A 15,284-nucleotide genomic window follows, 5' to 3' on the forward strand; every position below is an offset into this window, starting at 1 on the left:
AAAGGCTGCTGATTCGACTGACAACAAATGGTTCAAACTTGTGTAGGAGGCATTACGAATCATCAGTATGTTCACTTCATCCAACGTTTTCAAATTGTGTGGTGTAATGACAGTTCCAGCCTTTTTGTTTACAGTGTTTGTCTACATGTTCATGTTGGATTTGGGAATAATCATGTTTTTGAGGCAGTACAAGTACCAGTGCACCATGCTTCCTATAGGTGTCACTGAAAAGTTTGTCTCTTAATAGATACTATGTTTGTCTTCTTTTTGTGTTGTCAGGATACAATGCAGAGTGCTCATCGCCACCAGTGTTTGAAATGATTTATGAGCGTAACCCTGTGAGGTGTAAGTTTGAGAGAAGACTGGAAGTGAACACTAGTCCGTTGAACATCATCTATAACCCACAAGCAATCAAAAAAGTAACAGAATTCTTCTATAAAGGAAGAGTTCACACCTCAGGTAAGTCAGCAGGAAACATACTACAATGTTTTGTCCTTGTTGGTGCGCTGACAGATTTTGTTTGAATCCCACTCAGGGAGACTCATGTTAATGAGTAACCTGTTAGTTGGTGTTGTTTCAACAGATATATTAAACGAATAAAGTAAGGGTTGGGTGAACAACAGCACTGATAAAGAGAACTGATAGTGTATCTTTTAAGGAATACGGCAGTGTGTAAACGAGTGAGTGGTTAAGTGAGAGAGTGAGTGGCAGAAAAGTGGCGGTGAATGCGAGCAGAGCAGATGAGAAGGTTAACAGTAAGTTGTCAATCTGGCAGTAAATGTACAGTACAGAGTACAGTGTGTCAGTTAATAAATGCTGCAGCTTCTCAAGACCAAGAAAAGTCACGTCTGTTTTTTCCCCATCTGCTGGATACCATTGTAGATTTTTTGATTTTAAAAATATTTTTTCTTCCCTAGGTTTTGGCTATCAGTCAGAGTTAGAGCTGAGAGTGGCAGAGGCTGCCAGGAGGCAGTACAACAAACTGAAAATGCAGACCAAGGCAGAGATCCGACAAACTATTGATCAGCTTCTCGTGGGAGAATTTATTGTAAGAGAGATTCAATGGATAATGACATGAAGAAATGGCAGTTGAATTACTTCTAAATATTGCTGATATCTCACTACTGTAGGAAAATAGTAAACGTTGGACCATGAAACTGGACATCTGCGCACCCCAGGTGATTTTCCCTGATGACTTCCAGTCAGGAGACCCGATGTTAGTTGTTGTTGATTTAGGCAGGATTCTTCTCACAAACTCTCAAGGTAATATCATCAAGTTTTTTACCTAAAAATAATATGAAAATACACAAAAATAACTTAATTCTTTTGAGGTTTATTACTCGTCTCATACATGTTGTTTTCTTTGAAGATGACAGTAAGGCCAGCTCAAAAGCTGCTCAACCTGAAAGGGAAGACATGAGTGATGATGAGTACCAGACACCCCTCGCCACTCCGCCAGATTCTCCACCTCCTGAGCTAGACCTGCCTTTGAAAGAGCGACTCAAAAGCCCTGAACTTCCCAGCCTCAGATCCCCTGAAAGTACACAGGCCTACAGCAGAAAGCTTTATGAAAAATACTCCTTGTCCTTTAAAGACCTGCAGATAATGGTTGGTCGCTATAAGGACAACTGGAAACATCTTCAAGAGAGTGAAGTTGGGCCCACCCATGTGGTTGAAAAGTTTAATGTGCTGCTGCAGCTAGAGCAGAGACTGCGTTACACATCAGACCCTCAACTCCCTGGGGCCGTGCTGTCAGGAACCCTACCAGACCTCAAGGTTCATATCAACCTTGAGAAGATGACCGCCCTTAGGAGTTGTCTGGCAAGGCTAAGCAGTCCAGCTGTGAGTGAAGGAGACAAAAGCCAAGAGAAAGGCCCAAATATAAGGTCACCTGACCCTCTTACCCTCCGTCATGACAAGATCTTTCAAAGGGAGGACAGCTCTTGGAAGCTGCAGGGTTCAGCCAAGAACCTAACACAGAGTGTGATGACTTTAGAACAGCACACACGGGAAGTCCTGGTGGAATCCCGTCTACTGTTAGCTGAATTCAACATTAACTACATGCAGCTCGGTGTGGAAAGTGATGGCCGCTACATATCTGTTCTTAAGGTATTTGGCACAAATGCTCATTTCATCAAGCGGCCTTATGATGCTGAAGTCTCCCTGACTGTCCATGGTCTTCTGCTGGTGGACACCTTACAGACCTATGGCTCAGACTTCGACCTCCTTGTGGCTTCTCATAAGCATCTTAGTTTTGACATACCCACGGGCAGCCTACGAGAGAGCCAGCCATCTTCCCCTGTGTCGCCTGATGGCAGATCTCCTGAACATCAGGGCCACCATACTGAGTCATACTCTGGTATGCCCACGGATAGAATCTCTCCCCTCAGTCCCTATCTCAAAGACCAGGAGGCCCTAATTAAGCTTGAATACCAGTTTGTGAGCTCAGACTGCCCTTCTATGAACCTGGACAGCTCCCTTCAGGTTACAAGCATGCAGGTCAATAACTTGGACATTATTCTCAACCCTGAGACAATGGTGGAGCTACTCAAGTTCCTCCAGAAGTCCTTCCCCAAAGAAGAAAGCACCTGGGCATCGTCAGCACAACAACATACAACACAGCCTGACAGTGAGGAAGAGGGAGAGACATATCAGGCCACCTATGACCAGAACAAAGAGCTAACTGTGGAGATCCACCGCCTTAACCTGCTTCTCCTACGGACCGTGTCCACTGGTACTGTCCTGGGTGCTGAGAAGAAAGGGTTGAAGATCGCTACTGCCAGTATCACTGGCACCAAGGTCAATGTGTCCATGGGCAGTCGGTTGGACATCAATGGATCACTCGGGTCTATGCAGTTGGTGGACTTGACCCAGGAAGGAGGCCGAAGCCAGTTTGTGGTCAGCATTGGCAATGTAGAGGACAGCTCCTCAACTCTTGGCGGATTAACATTCCTTTCTGACACAGGAGGTTCTCCCTCAGAAGCTTTAAATTTCCGCCTTTTGGAGAAAACACAAGGGGAGTGTTCCTTGGAACTGCAAATGGCATCCTTGCACTATAACCACTCAGCCAAGTTCCTGAAGGAGCTGAGTCTGTCTGCCAATGAGGTAGAAGACAATTTCCGCTCCATGTTGAAAAGTGCCGCCACCAAAGTGTCAACAGTTCTTGCCACTAAGACCGCAGAGTACAGTGGTATGGTTTCACTCTTTGAAACTCCCTCACGCAGAAGTCGAACTCAGAGTCAGAGCTGGGCTTATCCATTTGAGGATGAAGTGGACATTCCCATAGAGGAACCCAAATCCACCTTAGACACATTTTTGGTGAAGCTGACTCTTAATATTAGCATTGAGTCACCAGTTGTGTCCATTCCCCGTAAACCTGGACACCCTGAGCTATTGGTCGGACATTTGGGGAGCATAACAATCCACAATTTTGTTACTGGGCAAGATTCTGAAGGAGAGAGGCTACAGGTGCTGGTAAAGGATATTCGGCTGTATTCCCTCAACTTGAGTCATTTGGTTTTGAAGAAGACACCCAGAGGGGATAACGCTGGAAACATGTCACCATCCCACAATGGGAGCACCAATCAGGATGAACCACAGTTAACACGTCATGACTTCTTTGAATCCCTCAGCCGAGGAAAAGGTGAGAATGTCCCAAATGTTAAGGATAGCCATATTACAAATGCTAGATTCTAGGTACTTTGTAATGCAAATAATGCAAGCATACATTTTTATGCAGCTTTTGACACAAGTTCACATAATTTATTTTCTTCACCAGCCTTCCATATATTGAAAGACACTACTATACAGTTCACCCTGGAGAAACTTCCCATTGATGAAGATACTCAGTTTATCTTCCTCACCACCGAGGAGCCATGGAAGAGCACAGGCTTACTGAAAATTGAGGGAAAATTCGTCAATCCTGTTCAGGTATACACTATCTCAATACTGTAAATTCTCACATATTAGCTGGTATTCAAATAATGGCTACATCTCAAATACTAGCAGTATTTGTATTTTGTGGGCTATGTATAGAATTAGTGGCCAACTTGAACAAAAAAAAACAGTCCTCAATGAATGCCTCCTAAAAAATAAAGAGGGAATTGCTTTTACTATAAAGGCCACAAGGTAAATTCAGTAAACCGCAGAACCAATTCCATCAGTACAACAACACAGTCATGTCATACTCAGCACTCTGCTGCTCACAGGCACTCTTCTGAACAGAAGTACTGTCTTTATTCACTAATTAATTCTAACTTCTTCTACTTTGCCGTTTTTCACATTGCTGTTAATGTTGTACCAGCAATGAGGATCAACACTTCCTGCAGATGTTTAACATTAAAAGGCTACTAGAAATTAGATTATTTCCACTGAGCAACTGGGATCACTTACATTAACTTATCACTGGAAAAAACAGCAAAGTGAACAACTGGAAGTATTTAATGAGTGAAAACTGTATGTCTGGTAAAAAGAGAAATTCAGAGCAACACAGTGTGAGAATGATATGACAACTGTTGTATGGTAATGTTGTGGAAATGTACATTATTTTGAATTAATCTAGACAGCACCTAAAAACAGAGGAAGTGTTGAGTTTGCATTACAGTGAGGCAGACAGAGAGGCTGCTTCCTAAAATATACTGGGAAAATAAAGGATTAATACATGTCTCTTATATAAGCTTGTTTCAAATAAAGGCAAGGTTCTCAGTTAATATAAATTAAGATCCCAGACACTATTTGAGAATTGTACAGTATGTACACTATGATTAATGTACATAGCAAGTCAAAGTAACTTAAGATGTAGCATCCTTCTTACAACTATCTTAGAATATGATCTGGGATCGAGGAGTTTAAAGGCCATGTACACCGATGGTAAACCTGCTACAAATGATTTTGGTTACTCAGAGGCAAGGAAAATTTATTTCTATAGCACATTTCATACCCAAAGACAACCCAAAGTGCTTCACAGAATACACAAGCAAAAGCACAAAAAAGAAATGATAAAAAACAATAATAGTAAGTGAGCAAAAACAATAAAACAAACAAGCAAATAACAAAAGCAATGGTAAATGGGTAGGTGTTTAGCTTGGATTTGAAAGTAGTCTGCATCGTCTTAAGTCTTAGTTCATTCAGCAATCTGTTCCACATTTGACCAACATAGAAGCTAATGGATGGAACAACCAGTAATCCAGAACCAGCTGAAGTCAGAGGTCTGCAGGGTTCGTACCGGGTCAGGAGATCTGATATGTATCTTGGACCTAAACCGTTCAGTGTTTTATGGACAAATAGTAGTATTTTAAAGTTGATTCTCTGAGAAACTGGTAACCAGAGCTCTTCGCTCAGCACTGTTTAGGCCTCTACAGACCAAGCTTAATTGATATCTCTTGTATTTTTCAAGTAGTAGTTTAGATCTCCCCTTATCATCCTGCTCAAGTTGAAGCTCCACCCACCTTCAGCTTGAGCAGGTGAATCAGGGCTTTCACATTAAATTTTGACTGGTTATTACTTGTATTAATATTTGACTCTTTGGTGATAGGTGTCCCTGTGCAAGCCTGTGTATGAACAAGTACTCCAGACACTGGACAACTTGTCCCTGATTGAGGAGCAACGGGTCACACCCAGCCAACCGCCCACACCCCCACCACCAACTCCTTCCTCTACCAGACCTCACCGCTTTCCTGACCCCCAGGGAGGGCTGTTTGCAAGGGACCCTCCCCATATCAGTTTCTCTCATTCGTCGCTCTCCTCACCTTTGCCTCTTCAGTCTCACAAACCCACTGTTCACTCTCCTTCATTCACTCAGCTGAAAGTCACCTTACACGTGGCGGAATTGCAGGTCCAGCTCAGTGCTGACCTGACTCAGGGGTCCCAGGGCTTAGTCAGTCTGCGCTTCCAAGACCTGGAGGGAGACTTTACCAAAGACCACCCTCACTTACTGGCAGTCCAGTTGGCTCTGCGTTCACTTCTCATGGAAGATCTCCTGGAGCAGAACCCTGACTCAAAGTACAAACATCTGATGGTGTCCCGTGGAGCTCCCAAGCCCTCCACCTTTAGTCCAAAGGAGTACCTTTCTCAAAGCTGTCCATCATCATCCAATGCTTTGTACCCAGAGATGCCCCGCTCACTGCCTGCCCACGTGGAGGAGGCCCAGAATGTCTTCCAGCTCTACCAGAGGCATCCCAGCACCCCTTCAGCTAGCAGTCGCAAATCCAAGAAGGACCCGGACTGTCCCTGCACTCCACCGCCCTCCCCTACCCACCATACACCCTCCCCTCAGCCACCCCCAGACTTTGATGACTCATTAGTTCATATTAATGTGTTGCTGGTGGACCAGAACCACCCAGAATTCAAAACACGCTACGGCAGTGTGGGAAGAAGCGTGGATGTTGACTTTAACTGCCTGGACGTTTTAATCACACTACAGACCTGGGTGGTTATCCTCGACTTCTTTGGTATTGGCTCCACAGCCAATAATCATGCAGTGAAGCTGTCAACTATGTCACCTCAACCTGTGCCAGGACATCCTCTGTATGAGTCAGACATGTGTGAGGATGAGGCAACGGATGTCGTCAACACTAAAGTGGACCTAAAGGTAGGTCACTGGACCAACAACCGGGCTGAACAAATAGTATGATTCAAGTTTGCTGTAATTCATTTACAGAAGAGACAAATGTTGTTGTAGATACTGAATTAAAATATTTCTGTTAATAAGTCACACTAGTGGTATTGCTCCAGTGATGACAAAGTCAGTTTGTCGGTTGATCCATCGACCGCTTTGGGTCAGACTGAAATATCTAATTAACTACTTGAAGGATTGTTATATAATTTTGTACAGACATTCATTGGCTGTAGAGGATGAATCCTAATGCCTGTGGTGATCCTCTGACTTTTCCTCTAGTGCAACAGCTGGTTGATGTTTTTTTTCAGTGAACTATATGAAAACATACAGAGCCAGGGCTGTGTATGAACACATACAGGAAGGACAGCTAGTGGACTGTGAGGAGATATTTGCTGAATTTGACAAAAAGTGTTTTGAACAATCTTTCTGCAGAATCACTGACTCTACCTTTGAAACACACCACAATAGTAGTTAAAAACAAAAATAGTTTGAAAACATCAATTAAAAAAAAACATGTTTGATGACTAAACTCGCCCATGTTTTCATTCTCAGGTTCATTCATTGTCTCTTGTGCTGAACAAGAAACTCAATGAGCTTGCCAGAGCTAGTGTGTCCAAATTATCTGCTCATCTGGAAATGTTGGGTATGTATGAAAACCTTCAAATTGACTTTTCTAAGATAAAATCATTGTCTTTTATGTGAAAAGGTTGACTCCTGCTACCATTCATGATCTGACGTTGAATGTTATCACATTATGTCTAATATTTCAGATGGTAACCTGGCATTGCAAGGCAGTTTAGGAAGTTTGTCCCTGAGTGACCTGACCCCACATGGGGATCTCTACCGAGAGCGCTTCACCACACGAGGAGGGGAGGCCCTCATTTTCAACATCCAGAAGTATGTATCACAGTATTTTCAATAGAAAAAATACTCTGCAAGATACTGAAGGACATGGGACGATTGTCATCTTTTGGTCACCTTTGTATTCTCGTCCTTTCAGGTATGGCCTGCCTGATCCTTACCTGGAGCGGGAATGTGACATCAAGGTGTCCCTGCAGATGGCCTCAGTGCAGTATGTCCACACCCAGCGCTTCCAGGCCGAGGTGGTGGCCTTCATTCAGCACTTCACCCAGCTACAGGATGTCCTAGGCAGGCAAAGGGCTGCAATGGAGGGCCAGGCTGTGAGTAACCTGACGCACCAGATGGTTTATTACACAGAACTATCTGAGAAGTCGTCCTTGGAAACTCTTTGGAAAAGGGCAGACACTTTGAAAAAGTACTTGGGAAGTGATTGGATGAATCATTTGTCTTTTTCTTCTTTGCTCTCAATCCATTTCACTTTCTCTTCCTATCATTCTTCTAAATCCTGTCCTCAACTCTTTCCACCCTCTGTTTCCTGTTTCTTCCTGCAGGTGCGGGACCATCCTCAGCGGGCATCAAGGGTTCTGCTGGATATCGAGGCAGGCGCCCCGGTTATTCTCATCCCGGAAAGCTCACGTTCACCAAGGGTCATTGTGGCGAACCTGGGCCAGCTGAGAGTGCAGAACTGCTTCTTGCCTGCTGGGGCTCATGGAACCTTCTCACTGAAAGACAAGGTAGAGAAACTCACCATGGCACATGCCTTTTTCCCTTCTCTGGTGAGTCACACTGCCCATTCATCCATTCAAGCATTTTGCCTAATATCACTGCATTCGTTTATGCATGGTAGTACCCAAGTTTTAAAAATACAGGTTTGCCTCATGCCACAGGGTTTTGAGACTATCAGCACACGAGCCTGACTCCCTGGAAAAGCAGTGTGTTTATATATTTATATATCTGAAATGCTCAATGAATACAGCACTGCCTGATTGTTTACTAGAAATTGCAATTACTAACTAAACCTCATCAACTTCTCTAATTGTCTTTAGTTGTGTTGCCATTAATTAGTCTAAATATGAAGTTTTAAAACAGTCCAACATTTTGGGTATTATGCTTGTTAGCAATCATACCTGGCATCAGATGAAAAGATTCAGGTTAAGTCCAGAGCCCTGTTATTTACACAAGGTTTAAAGTCCCTCTCCTTCCTTCAGTTGGATGTTTGAGCTTCACTGTACAGAATGTGTAGAGTTTGATACCAGAAGGCTGATTTCACATTCACGTACTGATGAAGCATGAAGTTTTCTTTGCCAGTCTTAAATCTGAGTTTAAGGGGCACACCTACGAGCAGGATTTGTGACATCACAAGTTTGGAGCCAATGGAGGGCCAATATATAATTTATACAAGTGTAATGTGGAAACTTGAAACCTTCAGTGCACATAATAAATAACAAATAATAATATACTAATTTGTACCACACTGTTCATAGTGAAACTCAAAGTAACTAACAAAAACAGGGATTTATTCACCTTGTATCGTACTTAACTTAAGTGGATCAGATGCTCCGGTTCAAGATGAGACCAAACTTTTCTGTGGATGACAGTTTTTGAGCCACGACAAAGGCCAGAATGTGGCCTGCAACAGACTTGTTTTTAGCCCAGCCGATCGCTTACTCCTGACGGAGATCAGATATTTCTACATGAGTATGTATGATATGTAGATATGAATGTTGAAACCATGATCAGCCCTCAGTAGAAACGGGACCCTGTTCATGCTGTCATTTATTTGGTAGTTTAGTGTATTTTGGAAGGAGAACACAAGGTAAATGTTGTGTTGGTCTTTCATCTGCATCTTTTGTTGTCTGTGAAGAATTTTATACTGCATGCACATTCATACAAGGATCCATCCCATTACAAGGTACAATCGCATGTTCTGCTTTGGTGTGGAAAAGGATTTCACTTACACTTTTAACTTATACCATCTTTCAGTGTGCCAGAAACTTTCCCACTTACACATTTGACAGATGACAGTATTTGACAGTGTAGTTGTGATGAAATGTTGTCCAGCCCTGGTTTGCAGTTTGTCTGTTTGTGATTGGTTTTGTGACGGGCTGTGCGTTCAGTTAAACAGGTGTTGCATGTATTGTTTAAAAGAATACACCAACTTTCTAAGCTTCTCGATCATGTTTGGTTGTATGACTCCTGTGCACCAACACATCTGATGTATCAGTTGGCAATGCTTTTGAGAAAAGGGGAGACATTTTTGTGAACTTCTATACCCATAGTTAACCACTTGAAAAAGGAGAGAATAATAAAGGGTTTGTTAGGAAATTTATGGGCATCAGTTCATTCTTATGAAAGTTGAACCTCTTCATCCTGAATATTGACCAATTATATGAAAAGATCTTGCATCCCTGGGAGAGATGACATTGGGTTAGAAATGTATAGCAGAAGATCATCTGCATATTGTGAATCCTTACTTCATGTACTATATGTAGTGATAAGCTTACTGGCAAAAGTTGGTGTATTGTTTTGATACAGTTTGATCTTAAAATATCAGTGTTTGTTGAATTTTACTTTGCTGTCATTGAGAATGTCTTTGTTTTGGATCAGAATGTTCAAAAATGCAATAAAATAGTTCAAGTAATTACTTCCTAAAAAAACATTAAGTCACAGGTGTGTTGAATTGTTTTTTTGAGTTTAGGAGATGAAATGAGGCATAATGTCATTGAGTTATTGCTTTTTTTAAAAGGGGAATTTAGTGAGCTATCAACATTGAAATACCTGTTCTCTTTACCCACCTGCCCCAGCCCACCTGATCCATTACTGAGTTTTAGCACTGTCCTCCACTGTTAAGAAGTCGACAATGCTTTTGAAGTGATGAGGGATTAGTAAGGTCTTTCCAGTAGTAAAACACAGCATGGAAACTGAATCAATACTATTTATCAAAACCACATCAAACCCCCTTGATAAATTATGTTGTTTTAGTTTGTTTAACCCCCTTTGAAAAGTGATAATCTTCCTTTGTGTGTATGTAATAATCATATTGCTAACTTAATGTGTATGACTCTTCTTTTCTTCTCTGTTGGAAAAAGGAACGTGTCCGGAGTGCAGCAGGGAGGAATAGTGAGCAGGAGAAGCCCAGGACATCCCCCTCCAGCTCCAGCTCCTCGACAGGGTTCACCCTTGGCAGGCCACAGCCCCCAGACCCAGCGAGGGCCCCTGAGGAGGATGGCCCTTACAGCTTAGGTTAGCTTCACTTGGGAGTTTGAAAGAAACCAATATGCTGCATCTGCAAGTACTTAATAGAGTTGAAAGATCTGAACTTGTGCATGTCAATTATGATAAGAGGCAAAGGTACCTGCTTTGAAACACTGAGCCACCAGGATCACCTGGAACATCTTAACAAATTAAACCAAAGAATACAGTCTGAACTGAGTCTTCCAGGTTTCAGAAAAAGTCAGGACCCTTGTTTCTTGCAATCCCTCTCTCACTTACCCCACCTATGTACCTTGTACTTAAAAAAAGATCATTAAAATACAGTAGCTGTTAGTGCCACATGTTCTGTTCTTTCCTCATTAGAAGACCATGTGTGTCTGTTGGACTGCATCGCCCTGGACCTGCAGGAGATGGATATCTTTGCTGCAGAGCGTCTGCCCTGTCAGCCCTGGGAGAGTGTTGGTAACCCTCCTGAATCCTCAGACCTCATCTTCCCTTCGTACTCTGTCCGTCGCACTGGAGACAACCTGCTGAAAGACTGCTGCCGCCTCAAGCTTAAAGTGGAACGCAACCTGGACAAGTAAACCCTGCTTTATATCAGCAGATATTTATAGTATAGTTTCCATCTATTCATCCATCAATTTTAATATCTTAAACACGTCTGTGCGTTTGTTTTAAAAATGGCAGTAATGATCATGTCACCACTATGTTGCAGCATTTTAAAACTGGCTCCTTTAGCTGAGCGCTACATATACAGATCAAAAGAAGGTGATACATATTTTAAAAACTGACCATGAAGGGGATGACATTATTCATAGGTGGACACATTTATGTCATATCTGTATATTTATTTATTTTTTCCTATTGGGTCAGTTTAGTATTAGCTAAACTAGCTTGAAGCTTTATGTCCATTGTACAAAGTATTCAGGTCATTATAGTATTTTGTCTTTAGCATCTCTGTGTCTAAAGCTTTGGTTCCCAAACTTTTTTAGACCACAGCACCTCTTCAAAGAAAACTTTTTGTCATTGCACCCCGAGCCACCAAACCCCCAGTATGACATGCATATAGTATGAGTGCACCTTATGACCTTCTTCAGACTCAGTCTTGTGTTCCTTGCTGTTCTCAGGGAGCTGAGCCATGCAGTGCCCGACATGTCCATACACGGCAGCCTGTCGTCAGTACACTGCTGTCTGGACCTGGAGCACTACCAGCTGATCAGAGGGCTGCTGGAGAACAACTTGGGAGAGCCTGTTGAAGAATTCCTGCGACCCTACAACCTGCAGGACCCTAGCACCTATGTGAGGAATCGGACAAACACACACACGCAGCATTAAAAATGATGTTTTATACCAATTTAATCACATCTACTGTTTGAAGAATGTTTGATTAAAATAGTTAATTTATATTTTAAGCATTAATCAGTTATTGCAGCACATTTGCAGCAAGTATTTAGTTTGCTATTGTTGATAAAATCACCAGGTTGGCAGCAGACTGACGTTGTGCTAGAAACAGATGTGGTTCTAGTAGCGGTGCAAAGTCTAGGACCAAAATACAACAGCTGGCTTTGCACTGTCTCACTTGCATCAGTCTCCCACCTGTTTGTGCCTCTCCTTCCACCTGTGCACCGTGTGCTCTGCAGCACCAAAATACAACACAGACAGACAAAGAAAATACTAACATGGCATAGCGCTGCTTTTGCTGGTTGTTGTGCCGCTACAAAAATTGAGCCCAGAGAGTGATATGCAGCAACAGTCCACTGCCAGAATCAAACCACTTGGCCTGCTGGCTTGGTCAGCTATGATGAGAGATATCCTATAGATTAATACTCTACAGGACATTCTGTTCACTCTTTGCAGGGAGATTACAATGATGTTATTGCCCGTTATATTTTCAACTGATATCACACAGGTACATCAGCCGTTTCTAAAGTTTTGTTAAAAACAAGCTGCAGAAAGTGGCCCACAGAGAGCTTCTAGTTCACAATATATTAATACATTTATGGGGTATTTTATACCTCTCTGTCGCTTGATCAATGATTCTTGTCTATTTTATGAGATAGTTGTAATTCTTTCCTCATTTTCAAATAGTTCCCCTTATGTCCTAGTTCTGATGTTGTTTCTCTTCAGACGGTGTTAAGTGGGGACGTCTACACCAACTTGACATTCCTGGTGGACATGATGGACGTCAGTCTGGAGCTCCTGGACAGCCCCAAAGCCAGCGAACACAAACACTCACTAGCAAGGTTGGCCGTCTCTGTCTTCTTAGAGCCCTATAAAAACATTTTATATGCATTATTTATATATGATGCACTCTGGAAAGCAGCCACAAAAGGAATCTCACTGCTATAAACTATATGTTTAAGGCAGGTGAACTCTTAAAGAGTAACTTAACATCAGGCTAAAAAGCAGTGTTTCACTGTCCTTTCTGCTTATAAGTGTCAGATCTGTTTCACCACTGACCGCAGCCAGCGTCACTGATGGGTTTGGTTAGAAGTGAGTTCTGCTCTACCTGAACCCGACCCTGGAATACACATCTACATCACTGCAGCAAGGTCAAAGTAAAGCCGCTAGTGGTCAGCAGAAACAAGCTTTTCAGCTGCTGATACATTAATCTTTAAAGGAAGTGTATCTTAAACCAGCAGTCAGGTGTCCATATGAACAGAGAAAGAGGTTTTTCCTCGCTGTAATCATTCCTCCTGTTCATACTGGATATTAAAAGATCCTTCAAATGTGCTTTAATGGAGGCGATGGAGCCAAAATCCACAGTGTGTCCACACAGTCATTTAAAAGGTGATGTGAAGCTTATATGAGGTTTCAGCAGTCTGAGTTAGATTTTTAATTGAGGTTTAACAATATGAGAGCAAGTAAGGCCTGCTGCAATCCTCTGCAGTTACTGTATGTAATTACAGTTTATTGAACTTATTTATTGAACATTGCCACACCAGTAAAGGGAATTGATGAACATTTATTGTCAGTGTTCGCAAAAATGTTCCGATTTTAGTTTTGTATTTGTTCTCATGCTCAGGTTTGACTTCATGAAATCCAAGTTGCTTTTTGAGAGTTTCTCCAACGGATCCAAGTCTGTCAACCTGGTGTCTCACTCACTACTGGCATATGACACTCGCTGCACTGGGCCGAACAAAACCACCAGTGGAGCTGATGGGGCCAGGCACAATGTCTTTGACTGCATCCTCCAGCCCTCCAAAACCGGCACTAACCGGGCATCACTGCAGCTGGAACTGCATTACAGGTATCACTGGAGAATTTTCACACATGGAACATTGTCAGACATCGGTAGAAATAGTTACGACATGTTAATAAACCGTTAGTTATGTAAGTTTTGTTCGCTCTTCCTGCAGATCCACGCGTGACTCCTCCAGCTTCACGATGGTCCTCAACAACCTGAGGGTCTTTCTCATCTTCGACTGGCTCCAGCTGGTGCGGGACTTCCTGCGGTTGCCGACGGAGAAGGCATCAGGTGGTGCTGAGACTCGTCAGCGCTGGCCCAGTAACACCAGCACTGACTCGGGCTCTGGCACTACCATCACCGCTACTGGGGCCGTCATGCCAAAAACAGTCAAGAGTGGTGTGGTCACCAAGAGGTCCACGGTGCCGGTGACCCAGGACCACTGCCTGGAGGTCAAGATCAACGTCACAGGTCAGAGAGGGATGATCGGTCACTGAGAAGACGAAGTTAGTCTAGAAAGTGACCAATCCAGTGGGTTGCTGAGGTAGGCGGGTAGTCACCTGGCTCGGCAAATTAATAGCTCACCTCAGAGAGTGTGTAGCCCACGTCGGAGAGTGATAGAGAGGAAATGCTGCTGATCTCTCATTTATCACCATATTCAGTGACCTCTACATAGACAGAGGCTCCTGCAACATAAACAGCAACTCCTAAATAGTTTTCATTGTTTTTATTGTCATTGAAAGTGGTGCAAATACATTAAATACTGTGTACAGTCCAGACTCGTGGTCCTACTCAAACTTAATAGTAATTAATGTAATTTGATTAATTGGAACTGATGCGCTTAATGTTGGTATCATAAAGCATAAAGCAGCTAAAGGTCAGAAGTTCAGACGTACAAAACCAGTTTTGACTGGTACTGTACATGACATCATCTTTTTCAAACAAGTGGGAAGAGCTGAGAGAAATAAATAAATAAATACAGAAGTCTCTTATGTGAAAGAACTAGAACAGAAAATGATGGATCCATGTAGGACCCCATCACTCAAAGTCGGGAGCTGACTGAGAACATTTTCAGAGACTTTAAGTGTCAGACTGTTGCTGTTCTCTGTCAGCTGATATAAAAACGTATTATTAAATGTGAAATACGTCACCCATTGATGTCACTCATTGGTTTGTGGACTCCCGTTTTGAAGCCTCAAGTGTGGCATTTTGACCGTCGCCATCTTGGTTTTTTGAAGTGACCATATTTGGACGAGAGTGTGGAGCTGGGGAGGGGCCCCCCAGGGTCCAACTACAGCACCCCGCGCACCACTGTGGTAGCAACTTGTCAATCACAACGTAGCCACGCTCTAAAGCATACGCTGCTTTAACGTCTATTTTACTCTAAATGGGACCATAATTTACACA

At 42.8% G+C, this 15,284-nt stretch overlaps 1 protein-coding gene across 7 annotated transcripts in view; it reads left to right on the forward strand.

The window, feature by feature from the left end:
* Window positions 1–15,284, forward strand: part of vps13d (vacuolar protein sorting 13 homolog D) — a 63,244-nt gene that overhangs the window by 16,300 nt on the left and 31,660 nt on the right. For 6 of the 7 annotated variants that reach the window (XM_044350674.1, XM_044350673.1, XM_044350677.1 and 3 more), the window contains exons 16-31: window positions 280–459; window positions 918–1,048; window positions 1,131–1,263; window positions 1,370–3,643; window positions 3,779–3,930; window positions 5,534–6,589; window positions 7,169–7,259; window positions 7,387–7,513; window positions 7,617–7,797; window positions 8,029–8,253; window positions 10,567–10,720; window positions 11,054–11,270; window positions 11,818–11,989; window positions 12,818–12,933; window positions 13,716–13,940; window positions 14,050–14,348. In XM_044350674.1, coding sequence (XP_044206609.1) covers window positions 280–459; window positions 918–1,048; window positions 1,131–1,263; window positions 1,370–3,643; window positions 3,779–3,930; window positions 5,534–6,589; window positions 7,169–7,259; window positions 7,387–7,513; window positions 7,617–7,797; window positions 8,029–8,253; window positions 10,567–10,720; window positions 11,054–11,270; window positions 11,818–11,989; window positions 12,818–12,933; window positions 13,716–13,940; window positions 14,050–14,348 — 5,733 coding nt within the window. The remainder of the gene's footprint in view (window positions 1–279; window positions 460–917; window positions 1,049–1,130; window positions 1,264–1,369; window positions 3,644–3,778; window positions 3,931–5,533; window positions 6,590–7,168; window positions 7,260–7,386; window positions 7,514–7,616; window positions 7,798–8,028; window positions 8,254–10,566; window positions 10,721–11,053; window positions 11,271–11,817; window positions 11,990–12,817; window positions 12,934–13,715; window positions 13,941–14,049; window positions 14,349–15,284) is intronic. The other variant, XM_044350676.1, reaches the window with a different exon arrangement.

The sequence above is a fragment of the Thunnus albacares genome, chromosome 5, assembly GCF_914725855.1.
Source record: "Thunnus albacares chromosome 5, fThuAlb1.1, whole genome shotgun sequence".
Classification (NCBI taxonomy): domain Eukaryota; kingdom Metazoa; phylum Chordata; class Actinopteri; order Scombriformes; family Scombridae; genus Thunnus; species Thunnus albacares.